This window comes from Penicillium expansum (genome assembly GCF_000769745.1).
Source record: "Penicillium expansum strain MD-8 chromosome Unknown contig25, whole genome shotgun sequence".
Lineage (NCBI taxonomy): Eukaryota > Fungi > Ascomycota > Eurotiomycetes > Eurotiales > Aspergillaceae > Penicillium > Penicillium expansum.
Window position 1 is genome coordinate 537,760 of NW_015971442.1, and position 27,210 is coordinate 564,969.

The 27,210-nt window shown below is 50.0% G+C and overlaps 6 protein-coding genes across 6 annotated transcripts; 5 read left to right on the top strand and 1 right to left on the bottom strand.

Annotated features, from left to right (window-relative positions):
- Window positions 1-1,307: 1,307 nt before the first annotated feature.
- Window positions 1,308-8,051, top strand: PEX2_010280 (putative myosin class II heavy chain (MHC); the record flags this gene model as incomplete). The annotated part of the gene is made up of 1 exon (XM_016738305.1): window positions 1,308-8,051. The coding sequence occupies one exon, from the start codon at window positions 1,308-1,310 to the stop codon at window positions 8,049-8,051; it is 6,744 nt and encodes a 2,247-aa protein (XP_016594414.1).
- A 1,152-nt stretch (window positions 8,052-9,203) lies between these two features.
- On the top strand, window positions 9,204-10,142 carry PEX2_010290 (p24 family protein; the record flags this gene model as incomplete). Its single annotated transcript, XM_016738306.1, has 4 exons — window positions 9,204-9,401; window positions 9,608-9,815; window positions 9,878-10,065; window positions 10,125-10,142. The coding sequence occupies 4 exons, from the start codon at window positions 9,204-9,206 to the stop codon at window positions 10,140-10,142; spliced, it is 612 nt and encodes a 203-aa protein (XP_016594415.1).
- A 1,300-nt stretch (window positions 10,143-11,442) lies between these two features.
- PEX2_010300 (Serine hydrolase FSH) lies at window positions 11,443-12,524 on the bottom strand (the record flags this gene model as incomplete). Its single annotated transcript, XM_016738307.1, has 5 exons — window positions 11,443-11,587; window positions 11,643-11,653; window positions 11,693-12,342; window positions 12,407-12,425; window positions 12,483-12,524. 5 exons carry the CDS (start codon window positions 12,522-12,524, stop codon window positions 11,443-11,445), a joined length of 867 nt encoding a protein of 288 aa, XP_016594416.1.
- A 741-nt stretch (window positions 12,525-13,265) lies between these two features.
- Window positions 13,266-21,252, top strand: PEX2_010310 (type I polyketide synthase; the record flags this gene model as incomplete). Its single annotated transcript, XM_016738308.1, has 6 exons — window positions 13,266-14,023; window positions 14,080-14,605; window positions 14,661-15,198; window positions 15,261-19,918; window positions 19,982-20,302; window positions 20,353-21,252. The coding sequence occupies 6 exons, from the start codon at window positions 13,266-13,268 to the stop codon at window positions 21,250-21,252; spliced, it is 7,701 nt and encodes a 2,566-aa protein (XP_016594417.1).
- A 1,236-nt stretch (window positions 21,253-22,488) lies between these two features.
- Window positions 22,489-24,140, top strand: PEX2_010320 (Aminoglycoside phosphotransferase; the record flags this gene model as incomplete). Its single annotated transcript, XM_016738309.1, has 2 exons — window positions 22,489-22,814; window positions 22,865-24,140. 2 exons carry the CDS (start codon window positions 22,489-22,491, stop codon window positions 24,138-24,140), a joined length of 1,602 nt encoding a protein of 533 aa, XP_016594418.1.
- Window positions 24,141-25,989: 1,849 nt separating this feature from the next.
- Window positions 25,990-27,055, top strand: PEX2_010330 (uncharacterized protein; the record flags this gene model as incomplete). The annotated part of the gene is made up of 5 exons (XM_016738310.1): window positions 25,990-26,154; window positions 26,219-26,594; window positions 26,661-26,778; window positions 26,844-26,961; window positions 27,017-27,055. The coding sequence occupies 5 exons, from the start codon at window positions 25,990-25,992 to the stop codon at window positions 27,053-27,055; spliced, it is 816 nt and encodes a 271-aa protein (XP_016594419.1).
- Between the last annotated feature and the right edge of the window lie 155 nt (window positions 27,056-27,210).

Consider the following 27,210-nt stretch of genomic DNA (forward strand, 5'->3'; position numbering starts at 1 on the left):
TAATCTGTACATGAACTTGTTTAATATGACTCATAATGCATGAGCTCAACCCCCTAATGGGTTGCACATTCCTACCTTTCACTTACGCGATCTATACCGTACCATCAACTCTATGATCATAACCAATTTATTACAGTGAACAGAAAAAAAAAAAAAAGGGGTTAAGATGATCATTCGATAACCTAAGGGAGGTACATGAAAATTTGTTACTCCGTAGAGGTACTCCATATAAACAGTAGCATATAGCGTCTCAACTAAAGCGCATAAAGGAGAGAAAAAGATAAGGGCCAGAAGCAGAAGGGGTTTAGCCTGGAGAGTGCGCAATAGGCATTACCCGGCGCCCGTAGACAAATTCCTACCAACCAGAGTGAAAGCTGCGAACCTTGGAACTCATTTGTTGCACGATACACGCTGATTGGCCAATAGAGAAACATGTCATTAGTCATATAGTTAACACGGCCCTCGGGGATGGTACGGTATGGCCGAATCCATGGAAAGCTGTCCTTCTACCCCTGAATCTCTGAGATCTCCAGTTTTCATTGTTTACTTTTACTTTTACTTTTACCAAGCAAGGGGAAGTCCATGAGTACAGAGTACTCCCTACACAATATACAATATACAATTCATTAACTTTGAACCTCAAGGCAAGAGTCATTTCAGATTCAGCGTCGGGTACATGTGCGTTATGCGTACGGAGTACATATGTAGCATAGCAATTCTGTCAAAGTCAACGAGACAAGCTAAGCCAACGGCCTCGGTCTGCGCTAACCAACTTGAAGTAATAAGCGTTGAATGGGCCTATCGTACCCTGTACACCGCATTAGCTCGGACTACCCACCCTCTAGCAGGTACCCAGTACGACGATCCAATACCCGTGACGTCCGACCTTTTTTTCCCCTTAGTTCCCCATCCTCGTCTTTGATGCTTCAGACTTGAGCGTGCTTCTGATCTCTCCATTCTTTTTATTTCCTTACACAGCGAGCCTCTCCAAAAAAAAATTTAACGACAACCTGTACATTATCTCGCCCCAGGTTGTCTTGCCAGCGGTGGTCTTCAATTCCGGTTTGATTTCCATGCGTCAACATTCTGGACGATAAGCGGAGCGGCAAGCAAGTGCTTGCTGCAGGAGTCGACACGGAAGGTGTGTGTGTATGCATTGATGTTGTTTCTCTTTAGACCCTTCTCGGAATTGTGGAATTGGGGTCCCTACTCCGCGCCACGCGATTTGGACTTTATTTTTCAACTCCCTTGATTCAATCGCTCTTTCATTCTTCACCCCTCCAAATATGCCAGTCTAACATCGCTGGATGTCTACAGATCTAGATCACTCCGTCTCTTCCGCCATCTCGGCGCCTTCTCCACAGTTCCACTCGCGGGACACGCGCCTCATCCGTGAATCGCGTCTGGCTCCCTCACTATTCTTGTCCTCTCCGCCATCAGGAGACTCGAGTCCGTCGACCGTTGGTTCCCCCGGTCAACGAACCTCTCCGCGGAGCATCACCCTCGAACCCCCGCCTCTCCCATTTTTATCCTCATATCGCGCAACCGAAGAATCTCGGTCCTCTTCGCCGGCCAATCGCGAGGCGGAAAGCAGCATCTACTACACCACCGCGTGGGGATCCCCATATGCAGCACCAAGCACACGGAGACTGTCAGTGACCAATAGCCAGCTTGATATCTCTGTGATCGACCCCGGATCTGGTCCCAGCTCGCCTGTCTCGTCAGTAGTCAACCACGCCGAGTTGCGGAGATTGAGTGCCGCCAACGACGACACACTTGAACCCGTGGACCTCGATATCCCCGCCAATAACGGAGATAAATCGATACGGGACTTTACGCAGGATTGGATCAACCAGTATCTTACCGGTCAACCTAGAACGGAGCGCAGCAATTGGCTCAGCGACGACTCAGGAAGTGAAGCGCCTTCGTTCATCACTGCGAGGAATCATTTTGCCGACGACGCTTCGGACGACTGGCTTGGTCTGGAAGACGACTTTCGGTCCGACGATCTATTGAAAACTCCAAAACTCTCTGATTTCGTTGGGAAAAAAGCCGCTGGGCGTGCAAAAGTCAACAAAACATTGCACAAACGCGCAGATACCCTGCGACAGGAGGACTTTTGGGGGTTTGCTTACGATAAAGATCCACCGCAAAACAACATGTCAGACCCGAGCACACCTACCGTCGAGGTAAACTCGCCGGTTGAAAAGCCGTTACCTCCTCCGCCCGCAAACGCGACGGAGGAAGCTGCAAATATGGAAGACCCACTCAACCCGGGTCCACTAAAAACACAGGTCACTAATATCACCAGATCAGCCACCCAAACACCACGGCAGAGAAAGAAGCTGAATTGGCGCGGGAAAGCCTGTATAATCGAGTTGCCACACGATGATAAGAGAGGCTCGGAAACTGGGTATCGTCTCCTAACACCAGCCGATGTTCAGCAGCGAATGCAAGAATGGGAGAATGAAGGGTACGACGTTCGTGGATTCACTATTGGTGATTCCGAGGACCCCTCCACAACGACGACTCTAGGAGGTCTCAGTCGACCCCTATATCCCGACCCATACGACCTCCATGAAATTTCCAAGAGCCAACCGCTCGTCGTGAACTTCCCAGACAGGGCCAAGTGGGAGTCTTATATCACCGAGCTCCAGGAAGAAAAGTTACGCGCCCTTGGAGTATCATTCGGCGACGATGAGCCCGAACAATCCATTTCACCCGATTACTCGCTCAATCCCAGTGGTACACCTTTCCCAGGCCTTATCGCATCCCCGCCGATTCCTACTGCGTCTGCAGCAAGCAACCCGCTCGGCCATATTCACCCATTCTCGCCTCACTTCAATCAATCATCAATGCCTACGCCTGGTGCGATGGGCTCCATGGCATCACCTTCACAATTCGGTATGCAGACGCCATTTATGGGCGCGGAACAAAATATGATGGGTGGATTCCCCTTCCAATATCAGCCCACGCCTCCTACTCAGGGATCTATGACTCCCCAAGGCTTCATAAACGCACGCCAGGGAACTTCCTCGGTTGGCCCTGGAGCAATGGGCAACTTTCCCTCCATGCTATCACCAGTGTCTCCGCTACATGACCAAGGGTCTTTCCACCCCGGGTTCAACGATAAGGGTGTGTTCGATGATCAATTTGCCCATGGTATGCACCAGGAAGCTCTGCCATACCAGGCCCCTCAGACACCGGTCAATGGACAACCGGATCATTTCCATGCATCGAACGTCGAAATTGCCCAACCCACGCCTCGAGGCCACGGTCATAATCTGAGCGAAACTCTGCAAAGAGGATTGGACCAAATGACACATACCGATTACCATCTGGAAAACTCGATCGACCGACAATTGGAGGATGATTACCGTGATGTGAGCGATCACGCAGGCCTGAATCCCAACATGCTGAAGTCACGCTGGGGATTGCCAGAAAATGAACATCATCCACAGAACCCTTCCCATCACGCACCTCATCCCTTCGCCCAGCATCAGCTCCCTCACCAATTCTATGGAGACCAATATCAACAGCACAATGGTCTTGATGCTTCTGATCTCGACACAAACCCCAGTGTTGCGGGTACACCGCAGACTCGCCAAGGCACATGGCATGAGACCCAGCCCAGCGGCCACTCCTATCACGGAGGCCATCAGTCACAGCTCTCGATTTCATCACTCAATGTTGAAGCTAAGGAATTTGATCCTACCGCATCGTTCAATTCCCAGCCTGTGCCGTTCGGCAATGATCCATTCCAGTTCGGCGGCAGGAGCGAGCAAGGACTCGGTTTTGTCCCGCCTCCCTCGTTCGCGCCTGGTAGCAGTATGAAGGGCCCAATTAATTCCAAGCTGAATCACAATGCCAGTGGTAGTGGCGGATTCAAGTTCTCTGCCGCATCGTTCAATGTTGACGCACCTGTTTTCAACCCCAACCCCTCTGTCAGCCTCAACTCGAATGTCAGCTCCGAGCAGCCTCCCGTCGGCCACACCAAGATCTTCGGCGACCTTGACATCAACGAGATTACCACCCCTGACAAGAAGTCCAAGGCTATTCCTATTGTGCGACCAGATGAGATTGAACAGGAGAAAAATGACCAAGAGCGGGTTATTGAAGACGATACCAATGGGCGACCCATGCAGCCTACCGACCGCCACAAGCGTGCGCGTCGCGGTGTCGGCCACGCTGAAGGTGAAGCTAGATTCAGTATCTCGACCCACCCTCTGGGCGAGGCAGGGAACGCTCAAGCTTCGAGTGCGCTCCATGCTGTCGCTGAGGGCAAGGAGAATGCCATGCCTAAAGAGCACAATCCAGTAGAACGGACTGGTACCCCTGTTAGCGAAGCTGACACTTGGACTTTGTTCGATGCGAAGCGTGAGGCTGAGAACGGGTCTCACGCTGGATCACCGACCCAGGCGGAGACCTCTAAGGAAGTTGTTGTCGAAGAACGTGAACCGAGGGAGCCTGCTGCAGGAGATGATACGTCTGTCACTGTCTCGAAGGGTGTCGAACATGCTCCTCACGCATCCAAAAGCTCAGTCAAAAACACTGTGCTATCGCCTAATGCCCAGCCTTTCGAGTTCAAGCCTGTTGTTTCTGAATTTGTTCCCACGGCCGTTCAGCCATCTAGCTTTGCCGAGCAAAAGCCGATCGAAGCAAATGTCATCGAGGAGCCTGTCAAGGGTCCCGCTGAAGATAAACCCAAGCAAGCCGGAATCATGGCTTCTCGCTTTGCCGCCTCAAGCCCACCTAAGAAGACAACGTCGCCAGAGCCTGAGTCTAAGACTCCAACCCGCGTGGAAACAGAATTCATCACTCGCCAACCTAAGCATTACGACAGCCCATGGGACTCTGAGGACGACTCGCCCGACGATGAAGAGCTGAACGCAATTATGGAACAGCTAAATGACGACGATGCAGATGTCGGCATCGAGCGGCAAGCGACTCCTTACAACACGATCCACGCGACTCCCTTCCAACTGCGACATGACCACCTCACGGAGTCGATGGGCGGTCCTACAAAGGAACAGCGGTTTGGTTCTGCGGAAGCCCGAAGCGAAGCCCCCAGCCCGAGCCCTGGTGGAGTCCCCAAGACCTACAAGCTCAGCATTCCCAGACTTGGCTCGGACATCGATGCCAACAGCAATGCTACCTTCTCCCCGCAAAAGAGCCTTATCTCTCGTCTGCAGTCCCCTGTTCGCCACCTTATCACTGAAAATGACCATGTCAGTGACTGGGATGACATGATCTCCGCCGGCGAAGACGAGAAGTTCATGAACCGTAACCGCTTCTTCGATCGTCGCATCAATGATCTTGTTGGCTCCGCCATCGACGAGCATTTGGGCCCTATGGAACGTGCCTTGGCCGTCATTCAGCAGTCGGTGGCTTCTATTGCCACTGGCACTGCAAGCAGAAGGGTCTTCCGCAGCACATCAGCCGAGATGGAAGACAGCGATGCCGATGATGAGGACGATTATGGCGAGGAAGCTTCCGTTCGCGATCGCTCGCCCCACAACATGAGGGAGCGTAAGCTGGAGATGCTCAAGAATGTCGTCATGGAAGCTTTGGTTACCCATGATATCCCTCAACGCGTTTCCCCGCACTCCAGCCACAGCGAGATGTCGCAGCTTAAGGAAAGCATTGCTGAACTGCAGGCTCTCACGATCAAGAAGCTCGCTCAGGACCCTGTTGGTGATATGCGCGAGATCATCGAGGAAGCCATGGCTAAGCAGTTGGCTCAGCAGGTCGCCTTGCAGAAACCACCGAGCCCGCGCCTGTCAGAAGCCGAGGAGATTGGTGCTGACAGCCTTATGCTCCAAATAGAAGGCCTCAAAGGCATGTTGCGAGTTGCCGATGAGCGTGCCGAGCAGGAATACAAGGATCGCCGCGATGCGCAGGATGCTATGACTGAGCTCCAGCGACTGTTGAAGTTCGCCGAGGAAGATGCTGCTCGTCACAGTGCTGCTGCAGAGGATGCTGAGTCTCGTCTTCTCCAGTTCAAGGAAGAGAAGATTCCCTACTTTGAGAAGATGCAGTTCCGAACTGAGTCTCTTTCGGAAGAGAGCGAGACTCTCAAGGTTACTATTGCTGAGCTGTCCACGAAGAATATCGCGCTTGAGGGTACCCTCGATGAGTACCGTCTTTCTAGCGATAGCTTCCGCCGTCAACTGGAAACTACCAAGGCTGAGAACAAGTCTCTTCATGAGACCATTGATCACCTGAGAACTCGCATCGAGGACAGCATGATCTCACGCCAAAACCTCACTGAAAAGTTCGATCGTCTTCAAGATGACATGCTCAATGTCACTGCCGAGATTACTCGTGATCAAGCTGCCTGGCGTAGAAAGGAGGAGGAGCACTCTGCTAGGTACAATGAGCTGCGCGTGTCGCACTCTCGCGAGCTCCAATTGCGCCAGAAGCTCGAGGAGGATGTCCGCGAATTCGAAAAGAACGAGCGGGAGGCCACGAAGCTGAGATTCATCTATGAACAATCTCAGCAAGAAAATGCTAAACTCGAGGAACTAGTCAACAATCTCCGGGCGGAGAACCATGACCTGCAAATCAAGTCCGCCCGATTCGAACGAGAGTTCATCGAAGCCCGTGAGAGCAGCCGCGTCGAGATCCAGCGCACTCGCTCCTCGATGGAGGCAGACCTTGAAGCTTCTAACAGCCAGGTCAACATTGTGCGTGCCGAGCTGGAGGCCCAGATCATTCGTCTGCAGACTCAACTTGACAACAACCGCATGGATACCGATACCTCTCGCGAGCGCTATGAGCTTCTCCTCGAAGAAGCCAGGGACTCCAAGGCCACCGCCCTGGCTGCTAAGGATCTTGCCATTGATGAGAACCGCAAGATTCATGAGCGGGTTCTCAATGACCTCCGTGAACGTCACGCTCGCGCTTTGCATAACTCTTCGGAGGATCGTGCCCGCGGTGAGAGTCATAACATGGAGCGCATGGCTTTGTCCGAGGACAAAGCTAACCACCTGCAAGAGCGCGTGAACCTCCTCGAAGAGAAGCTTGAGATCGCTCAAGCTGCTGCCCGTGCTGCTGCTGAGGCAGCCCACAGCGCCAAGGCAATCCCCAGTCCAGTGCCAGACGCTGCACCCTCGCACTCGCGGGGAACGCCATCCATATCCTACAACAAGGGATCCGCAGAGCCTGAAAGAATCTCTCCTCAAGCCCTGCGCGAGTCAATCTTCGTCCTCCAGGACCAGCTCCAGCAGCGCGAGACACGCATTGAAGAACTCGAGCAAGAAGTCTCCACGATAGATAAAGACGCGCCAAATAAGATCAAGGAGAAGGACACAGAGATCACCTGGCTGCGTGAACTCCTAGGCGTTCGCATCGACGATCTGCAAGACATAATCCAGACTGTGTCCAAGCCCTCATTCAACCAGCAAGCCGTCCGCGACGCAGCCATCCGCCTGAAGGCCAACCTCCAAATGCAGCAGCAAGAAAAGGAACGCCTAACAACCGGCAACCTCCCCTCCCTCGCGGACCTTGCCGCCTCACCCCGCTCCCTCCCCCTAGCCGCAGCCGCCGCCTGGGGAAATTGGCGCAAAAGCCGCGAGTCTGCGGCCAACACCTCCGACCAGACCCCATCAAAGCCTAGCAACGCGAGCACCTTCCTGTCAGGCCTGCTAACGCCCCCAAGCTCCAACGTTCGAGAGAATAGTACTGGCCCGCAAACCAGTGCTGCCGCGCGGTTTGCACAAACTCGCCCCTTGAGAGGCTTCAAGTCGGCCCCAAGACGCGGCTCAGTTCGCAGCCCGGCTTCTGTCATTGAACCGCCTCAAACACCGCCTCTTCTCCGTCGCTCGAGTTATGACCATGACGCTGAGCCGGCGAACTACGAGGACGGGAGCTTCGCGGATGAGAATGAGAGCACCGTTGATGGGATGGTTTCGGCTTCGCCGAAGGGAAGGGACGATGAGGGTCCGTTTGGGCCTCAGATCAATGAGGCTGAAGCCGAAGAAAGCGATATTCAGGCCGACGCTGACGCTGACGTCTCCTCTTCCGACGAACCCTCCACTGAGGAAGAGTGATTCGGCTACCCTTGATCATTACCCATAGATTGTCTTGAACTCTCCATCTCATCTCGGTGTTTCTTTGCTTTTTTCTTTTCTTCCGCCAGAAAAAATAACCACAGACCGAATCACCGATCTGTGATATCTTTGCATTTATCGTTTACTACTGTCTCTGCGTTTGGTGCCAGCGCCATTTCCCAGATTTCTCTCCTCTCGTTACATCCATATTCCCCCTTTCGACATACATACCTATCTTCCGGCTTCATGGCCGTTGATCAATGTTTGCGTTTTCGGATCTGATACCATACCGTTATTTCGCTTGCTTTTCTACCTCCCATCTCCCAGAAGACCTTGTACATTGAATATCCTACTTCACATTTTTTTTCATGTCCTATCGTTTACATCCCTTCTATACATACTAATAGTCAATCTCTGTCATTCTTTACTTTCTGATTGTTCTATATTATCCATCCATGTCCCCTTTTTGTGATGTCCTCGTCGGATGTAGCTTGTTGATACACGCTTCCCGTTGCGTTTCTTGTGGCTTATTACTGTTTGAATATTTACTATTTTCAAATAACTTCAAACGCCTTACTACGTTACTGTTACATTAATATTCTAGTTGTAGTGCCAATCTCCCTTGTAGCTGTGTATGAGTAGAAGACTTTCTCTGTGTTGTAGGTATCAAGATTCATCTAGCCATGCCATATTTACTTTCCTCTGGTATGAGTATTCCATTGGCCACTAAACATCAAATACCATATGTGATAATTTCTTGCTAAGTGTCTGAAATTGGTCAATTGGAAGTTTTTGTCACTGTTTTACGATAAATATAGTCGTGGAGTTGTAGTTGATGCACTGGGGAACGATATATATGTTGCGGTATAACTTGCCAAATTATAAATAATCATTCAATTAAATGTCGGGCCCGTAAAAGACCCAACCATACCAACAAATAGACCTAGAGAGACCGAGTACCCATCTTACAATCTAAACTCAAGTCCAGTATACTTCGAGCCAAGACCGAATCTCAAGGCGGAGCGGTGTTTATTGAAAGTGGTCCGAGCGCCGCCAATTGACACCTTGCGCGTTGACAACTAACACCAACATCACCATCACTCAACTTGTCAATTCCCCCAGACTCACCGGAGTCAGCCGAAACCTTCCACTATGCGATTCTCAACAAGCACCATCCTGGTCACCGCGCTGGGGTGGATCACCGCCGCGACCGCACACACCATCCAGCTCAAGGCTCACTCACGAGAATGCTTCCACGAGTCACTGCACCGCGACGATGTCATGACTGTCACTTTCCAAGTTGGAGATCGGGAGTTTGGAGGGAGTGGAAACCTTGAGGTTGATTTCTGGGTATGAACTATCCCGGTCATGATCCTGGTGTTGTGTGTTTCGGGTGTCGCTCGGGAGTCCTCTTCTGCTCCGATGGTGGCACTGGAGTGGTATATCAGACCTAGAAACCGAGAGGTCTACGTCTTCGGGGACTAATCCAGCTGCTACATCGGAATGGACGGACAATTCAAATGAAGAACACAAATACTAATGCTCGGTCGCCGCAGGTCGAGGATCCCCTGAGAAACCGCCAGTACTTCAAGCAAGCCGTTGCCTCTGACGACTACTCCTTCACCGCACAGGCGGACGGAAAATACAACTACTGCTTCAGCAACGAAGGCTGGACCTCGAACTCCAAGGAGGTCTCCTTCAACGTGCATGGAATTGTCTACGTTCCCGAAAACGAGATGGCACAGGATCCCCTCGAGGTCGAAGGTAAGCGCGGGGAACAACAGCCGACGGAAAAACATGGAGACTGATTATCTGGTACTATCTAGTTCGCAAACTTAGCGAGGCTTTGACGCAGGTGAAGGATGAGCAGTCGTACATTGTCGTGCGTGAGCGAGTACACCGCAACACCGCAGAGAGCACCAACGGCCGTGTGAAATGGTGGAGTATGTTCCAGCTTATGGTGGTTATTGGCGAGGGAGTGTTCCAGGTGTGGTGGCTCAAGAGATTCTTCGAGGTACGTGGGTTCCTTTGATAGAGATACCGGAAGATGAGATACTAATGCTCGATGTGCAGGTCAAGCGTGTGGTTTAAACCATATTAACCGTCTTTCCTTGATCAAAAACATCTCCTTTTCCCTTTTGTTATGCATCGATGAGCGGCAATTGTGGATTTTGGTATTTCTGGACCAGTTCGTTTTCAGCGCGATTTACCAGGATAAATTCATCACGTTTTCACGCCACGGTGTCATGCGATCATCAAGTCTATATAATATAAATCTGTACTACCGCAGTGACCCAGATGATCATGATGTGGGAGTTATATACTTGTGTAGTGTTGTAGATGTCTCGAGGATGCAGTGGCTGGTAAAAGTACCGCAGCCTAAAAATGCGGAGATCCAACCGCGCGAATTTCCCAATTGATAATGTCGCATGTTTGGGCTGTAAATAAAAGCCTTTGAGAAAGTACAAAGTAGGAGCGGTTTCTTGCAATTCATTTATTCTTTTATTTCACTGTGACGGGTATACATCGACCCCGCAACTTAGCAGAGACAAAAGTACAGGAAACAACCTCTCAATGCAAGGGAGGAAGTTTGACTATCGAGGACAGGAACAAGGACCCAATACCTGATATCACGAGCACCTTACATGGTATTCTACCTTGGATAGTGATGGACGACCTCGAGGGAAACACGAGCTTTCCTCTGAACAACTCAAACAACCCGAACAACCCTGATCCTACCGATCCCCTCTTCCATGCTTGCTGGGGTCGACAGTCGTGTTCAAGTTGCCTGAGTAGTGATGTTGCTTGCAGCTGGTGTGCTATAGTAGGTCACATCCTCTTATGACCAGCTTTACTTTGTAGTTAAGCTTGATTCTCCCCTTCTCCCCCTTCCCCGTCATTTGCATTCTATATGCGCAAGCTCCCCACTGTATTCGTTTCAAATCCTTCTCCCTTGCGTCCCCAGCCTTCAGAATGGGGAGAGGGGTTTCACGCCCACATCTACCACGGACCTCCCATTATTGCGTTGTGCTTTGACTTGATCGGCACAATTAGGCTCATGATCTTCTGCTCCGTGCTGGAAGAAGCTGACTATTGATTCCTACGCTATAGTCCTCGACCTGTGTTCCTAACCCATCGCGGGTCCCGATATTTGCGCCCTTCGGCTCAGAAAACATATGCCCCCTTGGCTCTAAGGAGAGATGGGAACTGAGAGCTACACCGTTTGGGTGCCACGCTAGTACTGTGACTGTTCTGTCGGTATTGAGTGCTGTGCTTGCGACGGTGGCGTTAGGCGTGGTAGGGGTTGGGTTAGTGTGGCTTGTGCGCTGGACCCGATGGCGTTGGAAGTGGGTAGAGTATGAGCAGACTGATGAAGAAGGGCAAGGGTCATCTAGGTGGCGAGGTTGGGGTTTGGGGCTTGGATCCTTTGCTGGTATCTTTCCTCAATGGAGGCGGACTGAGGGTCAGACTGAAGTCGAGGCGGAAGAAGCAGAGACAAGGCCGCTGTTGGAGTAGATTCAAAATGCGAGCTGATGCTAAATTTATGTTTATAGCTGAACATGAAATGCACAGAGGGCGTTTCTTGGTTACTATGTAAATTGCTATACAAATCAAGCCACGCAGTTGATCATCTCACGTACAACCAAAGCAATCTCCTCGGCAGTCTGCTTCTTTCTTGGGATTAAATGCCCCGCGCCATGATCAAACAGATCAGCGCTGTCTGGATCGCACATATTGTATAGTGCCATTGACCCATCAAGGAACGGGTCCGACGCACCAACAACATGGCAGGTGGGAATAGTGATCGGTTCTTCATTATAGTCGTCAGCTGTAAGAAGTTTACCAGTCACCGGGTGAAATGGTGGCCATCCACCGAAAAAGATGGCGCATTTAAGTCGAGGTTTCCGACCAAGTTCTCTCTCTCTTCTTTGCTCTTCCAGAATAAGCGACGAGGCGATTTGGGCGCCCTCAGAGAAGCCAATCACACCATCAATGTCGTCTTCACTGTCAAGAATGCCAACTAGATGGTCCACGACCTCGATGATACACGAGAATGTGGGATCGCCTGCTGCCTCCGAGGCTGCTTTCATTGCCTCTTCTGGGGTGTCGCGTTTCGGGAAATCACTCATGTTCGTGTGGACCAGTGCAGGCCCATCGACCTTGAGAAAGGTATAGTTGGGCGGCGGACCAAAGAACCCGGCAAATTCTGGGGGAACATGCACCTCAGTGGTTCCCTGCGTGTAGTGGAAGCTGGCATTTCCATTGGACGCGAGGGCATCAGCGAACGGACCTGGACCCACCAATTAGTTCTCTTTCCAACGGTCTCTTTTCAACATTCATCAATTGCAGCTTACCGAGCTGTGTTTTAAGAGCCTGTACAGTCAACGTCAACTAAAGATTTCATTCCACGTGACAAAAGGCTTGACATACCTTGGCGCTGCAATAGCCTCCTGGGAGGCATAGAAATTTCATTGCGTTGATCAACTGGGGAATATCTTCGGAGAAAAACGTGAGGTAGAATACCACCCGGGGTGTTCTATAAAGATACTTTCTACGCGAGGAGACACCAAGGAATTATGCCATCAGGAATCTGCCAGGGTCTCGGGGATTTTGCCCCTGTGGTTGGAATGTACGAAGTACGCACCCTCGCCTTAGCAAGGGCATCGGAACAAAACACTATCCAAACCATCGCGAAGACATGCCTTGGAAGGGCAAGATCAGATCTCCTAATCCTGATCTGCAGTCCTCGAAACCAGAAATAAGAAATGATTGTAGGTGAGGCTTTGATGCATGGAGGATCCATGATTACATGGGAGTGACTGCGATTTTCCCCCATTCGTCATCAAGGAAGACAGGCATGGGCCTTTCCAACCTCTCTCAACCTATCATTGCTCGATTCGAGGTTAACTCCCCTGTTTGAATCGGGAAGCTAATTGATAGTGATCGGCACACGCACGCTTGGATGGTCATGCAAGGGCGGCTCGTATTGTACAACAAACCGACTCGACGCCCTTTATTGTTTGTTGTCTGCTTTTCAGGAAGTACTTGGATGAACCAATTGCCTGTTTTGAACACTACGTGATTGTACTATTCTACACATTCTTTTCTTGCAAATTGATATTTGTTTCTTTGGACACTTCATGGACATTGGTGGTGATCACACTACCAGGTACATAATTCAACATCTTGAACCAGACACCGAGTCTATCAAAGATGCGCCTTCAACAGCCCTGCGGGACTGGAACACCTGTTCTCCAGACCACAACTGCCTCTTTGCAGGAGATGCCTAGTGATACCCCCGATAATGCCACCGGCGATGTGCCCAAGAAAACTGCCATCATCGGCATGTCCTGCCGCTTGCCAGGAGATGTTTCGACGGCCGAAGAGTTCTGGGACCTCTGCTCACGAGGCCGAAGTGCCTGGTCGCCAATCCCGAAGACCCGTTTCAACCCTGATTCCTTCTATCACCCTGATCCCGATCGACCAGGCTCTTTCAACCCAGTAGGAGCTCACTTTCTGAAAGAAGACATTGGCCTATTCGATGCGCCATTTTTCAACATTACACTTCAAGAGGCACGATCAATGGATCCGCAACAGCGCATTTTCCTCGAATGTGTCTATGAAGCACTTGAAAACGCTGGTATCCCGAGCCATGAAATCACCGGACAAAAGGTGGGAGTCTTTGCAGGCGGCTCCTTTCCCGACTATGAAATCAACAACACCAGAGATATCTCCGCAATCCCCATGTATGCTGCCACTGGAACGGCTATGGCATTGCAGGCGAATCGTATTTCGTATTATTTCGACTTGAATGGGCCTAGTGTGACGGTCGACACAGCTTGCTCTTCCAGCTTGTCTGCTTTGCATCTAGCTTCTCAGAGTCTTCGAAACGGTGAATGTTCGATGGCCATTGTGGGAGGATGTCACCTGAATATAATTCCCGAGGCTTTCGTCTCGATGACGCGTTCTAGGTAAGTGCAATTGGCAGTTCTACTGTAAACATAAGCTGATTGATCCCCTCTAAAAGACTACTCTCCGACACTGGTCGTTCATATTCATTTGATCACCGTGGCACTGGCTTTGGCCGTGGTGAAGGTGCTGGATGTATTATATTGAAATCTCTCGAGGACGCTGAGGCCGCTGGAGACGCCATCCGATCTGTAATTATCAACAGTGGTCTCAACCAGGATGGACGGACCAGAGGTATTGCCATGCCCAATGGCAAAGCACAGGAGGCATTGATTCGTCAAGTCTATAAAGAGGCACGTATAGACCCTTCCTTGACAGGATTTGTGGAGGCCCACGGCACGGGAACCAAAGTTGGTGACCCCTTGGAAGCCACTGCACTGAATGCCGTCTTTGGAATAGGACGGACTCCGCGTCAGCCATTGCTTGTCGGGTCTGTTAAATCGAACATTGGTCATACAGAAGGAACGAGTGGTGTTGTTTCTGTGATCAAAGCAGCCCTGGCACTTGAGCGAGGCTTCGTACCTCCAAACTGCAATTTTGAGAAAGCAAATGATGAGATACCCATGGAAAAATGGAACATGAAGGTGAGATCAGGTACTGACTTGAAGTATCAACGAACCTAGCTAAATCTCAAACTAGGTTCCCAAGAAGCTGATGCCATGGCCCCGTGGGAAACCATACGCCAGCGTGAACAACTTCGGCTTTGGCGGGACCAATGCCCATGTTATTCTACAGCGTGGTCCCCGACACGAAGGCGAACTTGCAGTAAATAATGATCCTCTGAAGCGCAAGCTGTACGTTGTTTCTGCGTACGATAAACAAGCTGCTGTTCAGCTTGGAAAATCCATCGGAGCGTATCTCGACCTTTACCCAGTGATTTTCAACGACAGCACTTTAGATAACATGGCCTATACACTGGGGCAGCGACGAACATTCCTGCCATGGAGATTGGCATCGTCTGCAATCCTTGGACAAGAGCTGACTGCATCGTTGGCTACCGATGCAGTGCCTCTTCGTTCTTCCAAAGAGCCCACCGTCGGCTTCGTGTTTACTGGACAAGGTGCGCAATGGCACGGTATGGGCAAAGAACTTCTGAGCACCTACCCGGTTTTCCAGCAAACCATGAAAGATGTGGATGCTTGCTTGAAATCCCTCGGCGCTACGTTCTCAATTATAGGTATGTCTCAATTTTAACCCTGCCCACTGCGATATTGTCAGACTCTAACCTCCTTCACCCAGATGAATTGCTCTTGACTGACCCCAGCGCAAGCTCTATCTCTGCCGCATATATGAGCCAGCCCGCTTGTACCGCAGTTCAGCTAGCGCTAGTTGATTTGCTGTCCTCCTGGGGTATTCGCCCCAAGGCAGTGGTCGGTCATTCTAGCGGAGAGATTGCAGCTGCTTATGCCGCAGGCATTTTGAACCTCGAAGAATGTGTTTGTGTGGCGTACTCTCGTGGTGTCGCAGCCAACCTGGTTGCAAATGACAAGTCCATTAAGGGAGGTATGTTGGCGGTTGGAGCTAGTGCCTCAGACATTCAGCAAATCTTGGATGCCATGAGAGGGAACGAGGCAGTGATTGCCTGTGTGAACAGCGAGTCAAGTGTGACCCTGTCTGGAGATGCGGAGGTCATTGGCGCCCTGCAGACTGCCCTGGACAAAGAAGGGATCTTCACACGAAGACTGCAGGTTGAAGTTGCTTACCACTCTCACCATATGAAGTCTGTGTCACTGGAGTACCGATCGCTGCTCGGCAAGATTGCGCCTCGGGACTCCGAGGTTCCATTCCATTCAACCGTTTACGGAAAACTAGTGCCAGGGAGCACTTTGGATGCCTCCTACTGGGTGGATAACCTGGTCTCCCGTGTGGAGTTTGTGGAGGGTCTGAAAAGTCTTGTGACCGATGAGCAGGCAAATACGCCAATCAACACATTAGTAGAAATTGGCCCTCACCCTGCCCTACAAACACCCGTCAAAGACATTGCCCAGAAATACGCCCCGAACTCCAATGTGCAATACCTTCACACCTTGAGACGGAAGGTAGATGACATTGAGGCTGTCCAAAACCTCGCTGGCTCGCTGTTCACACAAGGTATGAATCTTGACTTCAAGGCTATCAACTTCCCAAACTTGGAAACTTCGACAAGGAAGCCAGCTGTTTTGACAAATCTGCCCAAATACCCGTGGAACCACTCGGAAAGATATTGGTTTAGCTCACGGTTGGGTGATAACCATTTCCATCGTCAATTCCCTCGGAGTGATATCCTTGGCTCATTGTGCATGGAGAACGTCGACTTTGAGCCTCGATGGAGAAACATTATTCGTGCAGAGGACCACCCTTGGATCCGTGAGCACAGAGTACATGATCGCACTGTGTATCCAATGACCGGATTTTTGGCTATGGCCATGGAGGCTATCTCGCAACACGCACAGCTGCACCATGTTACCCCCGGAAAGATTGATCTGCGCGATATCTTCATTAGCCGTGTTCTCACCATCCCAGATAACTCATCAGTGGAGACAATGCTTAGCTTGAAACCATCCCGAACGGAAGCTCCCAGCAAATCAGTACTCGGCTGGCACGAGTTCAAAGTTTTCTCTTGGGCCGAAGGTCGAGGCTGGGATCAACATTGCAATGGTTTCATCATGGTGCAAGAAGCCAAGGACGTCAATCCTGTCGATGGCCCCCGACAACAGCTGGAGAAGACCGCACGCTTCGCTAACCAGTCATTGAACATGCGCAATTCATGCAATGTGCCCGTGGACAGCAAGTTCCTCTACGAGAACATCACCAACGGTGGTGTCCATTACGGTCCCCTTTTCCAAGGACTGACCGATATCGCTGTGAGCAGGGATAACAAAGCAATGGCTACCCTCCGTATCCCAGACACCAAGGTAGCGATGCCCCACGGCCATGAGACCCCGTGTATTGTGCACCCTGTCACGCTTGATCTGTGTAGTCAAGTCATGTGGATCCTTTGTGGTTACGGCGAGCCTGGGCCGCAAATTACCCATGTGCCCTCGCATGTCAAGCAGGTGTCGGTTTCTTTGTGCCACGACCTCACTACTGGTACTGTACTGCAACTCTATGGTAGCAAGTCAGGGAATGAATCCGCAAGCGACCCTGAGACCAATCGCATATTCGCCACTCTTCCCAGCGACCCAGCGAATTTGCTCATTGACATCAATGGTATCACTTTGGTGCCAGTATCAAACGATATAAAAGGCTCGAAGGATAGTTCGCCTGATCAAATTTGCTACAAGATCCAATATGAGCCTTGCTTCGATTTCCTCTCCGCCGAAGATTATCGAAAGCTCCCTCGCCCCGAGACTGATACGGCTCGAGGCCTTGAACGAATGCACCAACTCGAATCCGTGGCAGAGCACTACCTTGCACAGATGGCCAAGTCTGTCACAGAAGACGAGGTCTCTACCTTCGAGCCCCACCACCAGAAATTCTATCGTTGGGCCCAGAACACTTGCCGAAACGCGGGTACCAAATATCCCTTGCCCCTTGACGTTCTCGAACAGAATAGAATTGTCAACGGAGCAGGTGAGTTGACATTCAGAGTGGGAGAGTTGCTTCCTCAAATTCTTAGGGGCAAGGTAGACGCCTTGACTGTCCTCCTGGAGGATAACGGAATCGACAAACACTACCGTGACCTTGACGCCCTTCGGGAGGCCTACGCAAATGCCTCCGTCTGCATCGATAAGATGGCACACCAGAACCCTGAACTCAACATCCTTGAGATTGGTGCTGGAACAGGTGGTGCCACCATGCCTATTTTGCAGAGCTTGGGCGGAGGCGAAGCAGGATCCACGCCTCGGTTTGGGCACTACACCTACACCGACATCTCTCCCGGCTTCTTCGAAAAAGCTAAAGCCAAGTTCGAGAACTGGGGACACCTAATGACATACCAGACGCTAGACGTGTCTACCGACCCCACTGGGCAAGGCTTTAGTAATGGCACATTTGACGTTGTAGTCGCTTGCAACGTGCTGCATGCTACTTCGGATATTAGCCAAACAATGTCAAATATTAGAGCTCTCCTGAAGCCTGGTGGCAAGATCCTACTCATTGAGGAGACTGTCCCCAAGGCACGCCATTTCCCATTCGTGCTCCTTCCTGGGTGGTGGCTGGCCAATGATAAATTCCGCAACAACGGACCACTCCTCACCGTCGAAGGATGGAATAACGTGATGATGGAGAATGGCTTCTCTGGAGTTGATCTGTGTGTTGAGGAGTACCCTGGAGCATCTTTCCAATCTGGTTGTCTCATGACTTCCACCGCTACTAGCCCAACTATCGGTCCTGCAAGCGCCGGTGATGTTGTGATTCTTGGCATTGACTCGCTCGGCAGCGTATCGTCCCTCAGCCTTGAATCTGGTCTCAGGAAGATGACTGGCGTTGACCCCATCACTGCTATGGACTCCGATGAGCTTGATGTGACCGGGAAATGGTGTATTTTCCTTGGGGGAATGGATCGCTCGATCCTGTCTCACCTCACTCAAGAAAAGTTCCAGACACTGCAGCGTCTTCTGAGCCGGGCTCGAGGTCTGCTGTGGGTTGTTCGTCATACCAAATCTGATCTTGAATCCCTCGGCGCGAACATGGCAATCGGACTGGCTCGCACTGTGAGATCCGAGACTGGCCTCCAGTTCGCCACGCTTGACCTGGGAGAACGGGAGAACATGCCTGATGCTGAGGCCGTACGACACATGCTCAATGTATTCAACGGAGTCTTCTGCCAGACATCGCAGCTGACTAAGAACGACTGGGAGTTTGTTGTCCGAAATGGCAATGTTTGTGTCCCGCGCTTGATCGATAACAACGTGTTGAACCTCAGTGTCCAGCAAGAGACACCAGATGCGCCTCCCCAAATGCAGCCTTTCAAACAAGATCGGGCTTTGCGACTTGCTGCCGGAGACGGCAGGGGTCTCGATGAGCTTTACTTCACAGATGATGTTTCCCGCAATGGGCCCCTACCAGAAGACCACATTGAGATCCAGGTCCACAGCACTGGTCTCAATTTCAGAGATGTCTTGATGGCAATGGGCCAACTTCAAGGTGACAGACTCGGGCAGGAATGTAGTGGAATCGTGACTCAAGTGGGAGCTGCGGTATCCGACTTCAAGATTGGAGATAGAGTCTGTGCGATGTCACCAGGTTCATTGTCAACCTTCACTCGCTGCCCGGCCTCTGGATCTTGGGCAATTCCCGAAGATATGCCTTTCGAGATCGCAGCTTCAATTCCAGCTGTGTTCTGTACTGCCTACTACTCTCTGATTGACCTGGGACGATTGGCTAAGGATGAGAGTGTCTTGATCCACGCCGCTGCGGGAGGAGTTGGCCAGGCTGCGATTATCATCGCCCAGAGCGTTGGGGCTAATATCTTCGCAACTGTGGGCAGTATTGAGAAGAAAAAATTCCTCATGGAAACTTACCAGCTCAAGGAAGAACATATCTTCTTCAGTCGTGATTTGTCATTTGCACAAGGTATTCAGCACGCCACTGGTGGTCAGGGTGTTGATGTTGCTCTCAACTCGCTTAGCGGCGATGCTCTGCAAGCTACATTCGAGTGTGTTGCGCCGTTTGGTCGCTTCATTGAACTCGGCAAGCGGGATATTACGACAAACTCTCGACTGGAGATGGCTCACTTCAACAAGAACATCTCCTTCGCATCTGTCGACTTGGGAATCGTTAGAGAGAAGCGTCCGCAATTGACGAAGCGGCTGCTGCGTGATGCGTTTAAGCTGTTTGTCGACACCAACGCCCAGTCCAGGTGGTCCGTCACCACTCTTCCCATCTCAGACGTTGAGGTTGGATTCCGGGCCCTGCAGGGTGGCCAAGTGATTGGCAAAATGGTTGTCCAGGTCACGGATGACTCCATGGTCAAGGTATGCTTGCTCATGTCTACGAAAATTGCGTTTGGAACGAATTTTTGCTAACTCAAAATACAGGTTCACCCCGCTAGAAGAGAAGAAAATCTTCTCCGTCCAGATGCTTCATATATCATCGTTGGTGGAACCGGCGGTATCGGTCTCGATATTGCCAGTTGGCTGCCAGAGAAAGGAGCCAAGAATCTTATTTTGGTTTCTCGAAGTGGTCCTAAAACTGAAAAGGCGGAGCAGACTATTCAGGATCTTGCTCGCCAGGGTGTCAATGTGGAAGTCTGTCGCTGCGATGTGGCGGACAAGCAGAGCGTGGAGAAAAATCTTGTTCCGCTCCTCGCTCTCATGCCTCCCGCTCGTGGTGTTGTATTCGGCGCTATGGTTCTCCGGGTAAGTCTCTTAATACAAAAAAAACATAGCATCCCTGCTAACTCTGTTAGGATACCCTCTTTGAAAAGCTCAGTTTCGCGGATTACCAGACCGTGATGATGCCCAGAGTCCACGGAATTTGGAACCTTCAACGAGCGTTGACAAGCACTAATGGCAGCCTGGATTTCTTCGTCAGCTTGTCGTCAGCCGCCAGTTTCGTTGGTAATATGGGCCAATCCCCCTACGCAGCCAGTGGAACCTTCATGTCGGCGCTCGCTCAGTACCCCGAGACAGCTAAGATGCGTTGTTCGACAATTGATCTACCCATCGTACGTGGAATTGGATATCTCTCTGATGACCAGAAGCGCGAGGTAATCTCTAAACAACTGGGCACGGAATCCGTCGACGCAACAGAAATCCGTGGCCTTGTGACTGCAGCAATTCGCAACGAGTTTGACCTTTCATGCGAGGGACACTGCGTAGTTGGTTTCGAAGGCGTCAAATCTACACCGGTCAACGAACAACCCTTCTGGGTAACCGATACCAAACTGTCGCACCTGTTGCGCCTTTCCACTCTCGCTGGCGCGGGTGAATTGGCAGAGTCCGCGCAGAACGGCACGGAGATTGCGCCGGCAGTTGCTATCCGCCAATCCAAGGCTCGTGAAGGAGCCGAGGCCATCGTTGGCGCTGCCGTGCTGAACAAGATCTCTAGCATTCTTATGCGTCCGATTGAAGACCTTGATCCCGCTGCGCCTATCACGGTTTATGGTCTGGATTCGCTTGTCGCAATTGAGATCAGAAACTGGATCACCCGCGAGTTGGAAGCTAATTTGCAGATCCTGGAGATTTTGACCAGTGAATCTATCCCGGCTCTTTCTGAGACGATTCTCAAAAAATCGGGGATACTTCCTCCAGACCTGAAGGCTGAGTGGGGGCTCGATGTGGTTGAAGGCCGAACCGGCCAAGAATGAATGAATGTTTTTCTTCCTCTACGCTCTTTGATTGAGAATATATCCTGCGAGGTATTTATATCGTGCTATTTTGGCAATGTCTTGTACTCTACACCCTATTCTTTTTGTTTATCTTATTCTGTTGGCATAAAGATTGAATTCAAACGTTTATATAAAATTGCCTCATCTCTTACGGACTAAACAGCTAGCTTCATGTAGGCCAGGGTTACACATTAAACTACCACATGGTTCCCAGTGAGAAATATCCTCCATTGAGTCTGTCGGCCTGTAAGCCCTAGTAACAAGTCTGTATTCTACTTGGATAACCCAGTTGCTTAAAAGAGGTGGAGTGTCACAATAATTAACCTATTAACCGGTCTGCGGAGAGGAGCAAGAGGCACACCCAGATAATAGTCCAGTGGTGGCGTCCTATAAAGCCAACTTCATCCGTGGAGGATTGGTCTTTATTTTGCACCACGTCCACTATGCCAATGATGTTATGATATGAGTTGGACTCACCCACGAACTAGCCAAGAACTGTTATGCAATTGTCTGTCAGGCATAGTTTTCCTTTGGAACTCTCGCTGCCTGTATTCTTGTCTGACCAAAGCTGAGCAAGTTGACGGTCCGCCACCGCCTGAGACTCACCCAGATCATATCCCGGCCCCGAGCTTGCTCTTTCATTTGCCCAATAACAAAGCAGCAGAGCTCAAGAAGCTTGCTTCCCCGACAGATGGCACATGGATCTCCACCTACAACAACGCCTTTTCTGCCTTTATATGGCGCACGTTTACGCGATAGAACAGCACTGAATACTTGAATTGATTCACAGCCACCGATGTCGGTGCTCTAGACGGATCATCGCGATGCCAATGTTTCTGTGTTACTCAAGGCGCTTGTATCATTTATCCGCCGCGCGATCTGTCTCCTGAATGCTGTTTATTTGTCCTTTGACAAATCTAGGGTTAGCAGTGTCCACCCTCGATCCTTAACAACCAATTCATACTTCAAACAAACATAAGGCAAAACGGAGAATTCGACTTGAATATCTCATCCAAACCGAGAATGGTCACATGTGTAGATCTAATGTTTTCTTAGGCAACGACGTCCTCTGTTCTTTCCTTGCTGAAAATAACATCCTCCGTAGGGATTTTGATCTCTTGCCACTCCGGTCCTTGTTGCATCATGGCAGCTTTGTTACTATTCAGGGGAGTTTCGAATTTTCTCTAGCAGAGCAACCCCCGCGCCGCAAGAATCATGGATCAGATGACCAGGAAAGAAGGATTCCCGCTCTTTATGTACAATGAGTTCGACGTGGCCGCTCTCTGTCAACTCGCGAGCAACATGCGACAGAATATCGCGTGCACATGCGACTTGAATCAACGTCCGAAACGAGGTGGCTTCAACTGGGCCGTTTTCGTTTTATTTGAGGATGGCCTTGAATGGGTTCTTCGCTCGCCCGTGCAGAATCATCCCGAGCTGTCTTACAATAGTGTCGCAAAACTTCTTTCAAGCGAAGCTGCTACACTCAACTATCTCAGAGCCCACACTGAGATACCTGTTCCTGAAGTTTACTCTTATTGGTAAGCGAGCTACACAATAAGTCCTACATCATGGAACTGATATTTGGAAGTGCCTCTCCAAACAACCCCCTCCGGATCCCGTACATTTTGATGAGCAAGGCACAGGGCAAGGCGTTGGAAACAATGTGGGGGGGAACTGATATCCACCACCGTCTTGATTCACTCGAAATCAACAAAGTGATGTCTCAACTGGGCCACATTACATGGAAACTCGCTCAAGTCCGGTTTGACAAAGTTGGGTCTCTATTTGAGGGAAATGGGTTCTTCTTTATTGGAGAATGCCTATCCAAAGGCCACATACAACATAAGAGAGATTGCTTGGCGGGCATTCCGCGTGGACCTTTTTTCAGCGAGACGGACTTCTTCCGTAGTCTCATAGCGGCTTTGATCCGGCATGCCGAAATGCTGCCGTTGATACACCATTGCTTCACTGCACCGGTTCCCTCTAAGAATGACTACCCCAACAAGGATCTGTGGGAGGGTGCCTGCGACCTTTGGAATCAATACGTCACAGTTGGACAAAAGATCGACAGCGCCGCGAATAGAGTTGACCACGTTATTGCGGCCCATCTGGTTAATCAGTTGATCTTTGAATACGCGGGCAAATGGTCCGAAGTCACAACGCCGGTCAGGTTTGCACTCTGCCACCCAGATCTCACTATGGGCAACATATTCGTCGATAATCAATACAATATTACGTGCATCATCGATTGGGCGTTCGCCACAACTGTGCCCCTTCCCTTGCTTTTGTCGCCACCCGGCTTTCCCCAGTCGCGGCACAAGTTAGATGAGAGATTCTACCTTGGTTTCAGAGATGGCTTCGAAGATGCAGCCGGGTCCAATGCAAACAGTCAATTGGAGGACTTGTCTGTCTCCAAAGCTATTGAGTGCACTCAAAACAGCCAATTTGCTTGGTGTCTCACAAGGTTTCTAGCATTTGATTCCACAGACGACATTTCACTTGTTCGTACCATGTGGGAATTAGTCTACCCATCGAGACACGCGCTTGAGTCATATTTCTTTTCGCAAAGACTTCTACCGTATTATCGAAAGCTGTACAAAAAGATCAGAAAGGAGGACTTGGCGGCCTTTCTGATCGAAAAATCAGAGCATGATCTTTTCACCAAATCCTTGACCTTTGAGCGGTCTTTGGCTCGTCATTTGACAATGATATCAGACTACGGATACAACTATGACCCATCCAAATTAGCCGGTCTCCGAGATACAGAGCGGATATTCGTAACTGAGCGACGACTTTGGCGGTGGATTTTGGAATTCAAAAGACAACACCGCGACATCATCGGCTTTGAAGACTGGGAGTTGTAAACATAAACAATTCGAGAGGGATAGAGCGCGAATCAGATTCATGCTGTTGATGCGGAGCACAGGAGTGCACTATTAGGAACGAAAAGAGCGAGAGATTATAATTATACCCGCTTAATTCATGCCATTATCCAGACCTCAAAAAGCTCACAACCCCAGTGACCGAACATTCTACGTCTGATGCAATTCTTTAGTTTATTGCGACCATTGACTCTTCTTGATCTCCTTAAAGAAGTCCGTCGGATTGATTTGTCGAGTACAACCGAGAGGTCCTCAAGGAACGAAGTATCATGATTACAAAGCTTGTCGATTTAATCTTGGAAGTCTTTCAAGGTTATCTCCAGCACTGGTAGTTGTTGGTATCATTGCTACTCCTTGCGGCAACCCTGGGACCAAAAATATCGCCGCGGAATCCGACGGCTAACTTCTTGTTGAGGTTAATATTGCCGCAATCCCGCTTCAAGCCCCCCATATAGGCTGTCTCCGCCGATTGGCTGGTGTATCCCTTTAACGTGTGGATGCCGCTAGCTGACCATGTCGATGCTGGCAAGAACAGCTGTTAGGCAACCTCGGCCAGTAGGAGGCTGTTTGTGACAGTTGTCGCCGAGAAGCCGATACCGGTGTCTCCCTCGAGTGTTCCACTTTGTTTATAGTGGGGATTATTGGATTTAACGTTGTCTTTCGGTAAAAACTCACTGAAAGGGGTCGAGAGACATCATGAACATGATGTAACGTGGTCATCTCCACATCCAATTTCGGGGATTGTAGCCGAATAACGGGTAACATTGGCGTTATATATATGTTTAATACTGAGACACCACGTACTTGTGTTGTACCTTTGTATCCCCGCTGCTCAGACTGGGAAAATATTGACACCTGAGGCACCAATAATTGTATGTACAACGTAGTTTCAACAATATATAGATGTGCCCTTTCACTTGTTAAGTTTATTATTCGATACTCATTTTTATGATACTTACTTGCAGTCTAATATTTTTCATCAAGATGAGCGCGCCTTCCTATATACCCAACCAGGTAATTCACACGAATGCGTGGCTTGTCTCAGCCGGACATCGGGAAAATTACCTGGGTTTTCTACTAATGGATTTGAATTCTATTTTCTATAGCTGGACGCAGAGCCTATGGGTTTCCCTGCTGGATTGTTTAATTTGAGTCTGTTGTTCTCTTGGTTTTACCACTCAATGTATAAAAGTACATCCACATAATCGAATGCTGCCATGCACCCCAGAATATTTATATGCGAACATCTGTGCGGTATAACGCCTCGGCCGAGGATATATCTCCGAAGATATCCCGTCCCGTCGAACATGTCCTTTGCCAAGCGTATCCCGAACATCTCACGCCGAAGGTGTCCGTTGATCGGATTGATAAATTTTAAAATTAATACTCCTATTATCGAAGAATCCCCCTATACTCCGTACTCCTACACAACATACTCTCCTGGACTTTTTATAGGCTTAAACCCCTGGGGTATTTGCGAGATTTGATAGGTCAAGTCTATTATCTTATCTTTATGTACCTATGCACCTTCAGGGCTGCATTTTAACGGAGACCTCCGACAGTCTCCTCGATTTTCGAGGGTTACATAATCTTAAAATCTAGCCCTAGAGTTGATTTAACTACTCCGTACAAAGTAAAGAGTCACGATGGGCGGGTGGACCCTGTGGAGATCTCCGATGAAACGTACAACATAGATACGATAAAAAGGTTAATATAGTGGGTTGACCCTTGGGAATTGTATTTGGATCTCAATGTTTATCCGGCATAGATATGCTCGTCTTTTGCATCTTTTCTGTCCCCCGTGTTGGGGCATTACATACTATCCACCGAGATGGCCCTTTCAGCTCGAGCCGCCGTGTTTGACCGCGGTCCAAGGCTCCTGAGAGACATTTGGGCGCTCACTGCCATCGCCATTGTCACGGTCGCCTTGAGGGTGGCTGCGAAAATAAGGATAAGGAAATTTGGTTGGGATGACATTCTCATGGTTTCGGCATTGGTAAGCCTGTCTACCTGTCTGTGATGGGTTATAGATCAAAACTAACCTGTTGCTTGGCACTTAGGCTCTCACCATCGTCGGATCAGCTCTCGTTACTGTGTGCGTTCACTATGGGTTCGGTCAACATGTTTGGGACCTCGATACGACAAAGGTCGTTCCCAAAGTGATCATGTTCGACTATTTGACACAGACATTCGGCATTGCTGGTGGTACTTTGGGTCGCATTTCCTTCATTTTCTTCGTCATTGAGCTACTGGGCACCAGAAGATCACACAGAGTGATACTGTGGGTTATACTTGGGCTACAAATCTTGACGAACGTGATGTTGATCGTCATTCTATTTGTCCAATGTCCAGGACATGGTTCCGCTATATGGACGAAGGATGGGGGGAAATGCTGGGATGTCCGCATTCAAGCATACTACGGGTACTATCAAGGCTGTACGAGCTTCCATTCATTGCCCTGATCTACTACACATGGCTGAGACTGATAATATACTTACACAGCGTTCAACTCGGCCACCGACCTTTATCTAGCTATTTTTTCAACATACGTATTCTGGAATTTGAATTTGAAGTTGAGGGTCAAGGTGGGCTTGGTCACTCTCCTCGGATTGGGCATTTTGTGAGTCACTGATTCAGACCCTAATTCAAGAGAATACCCAGCTGACAAAGTCATCTTGGATTTAGTGCAATGGCAGCATCCGTCGTGAAAACAGTACAAACCCGAGTCCTCGCACACGCACACAATGATCCAACTACTGCAACCGTCAACTACGATCGCTGGCTATACATCGAAGCCTACGTGGTCATCATAACGGCATCGATCCCTTGCATAAGATCCCTAATACGATCCGTTCGAGGAGGAACAACTGGAACCGGAAGAAGCACATATGAGTTAAGTTCGCCATATGCTGGAAGCTCTGTGCCCACGCCCAGATCTCGGAGGTTGACACCAAAGGCGATGATACGTATACCCGAGAATTCCAGCGTGGATGATATCTTGGCGGGACATAATAATGAGATTGATGAAGTACCTGACAGGACGGAGTCAAAA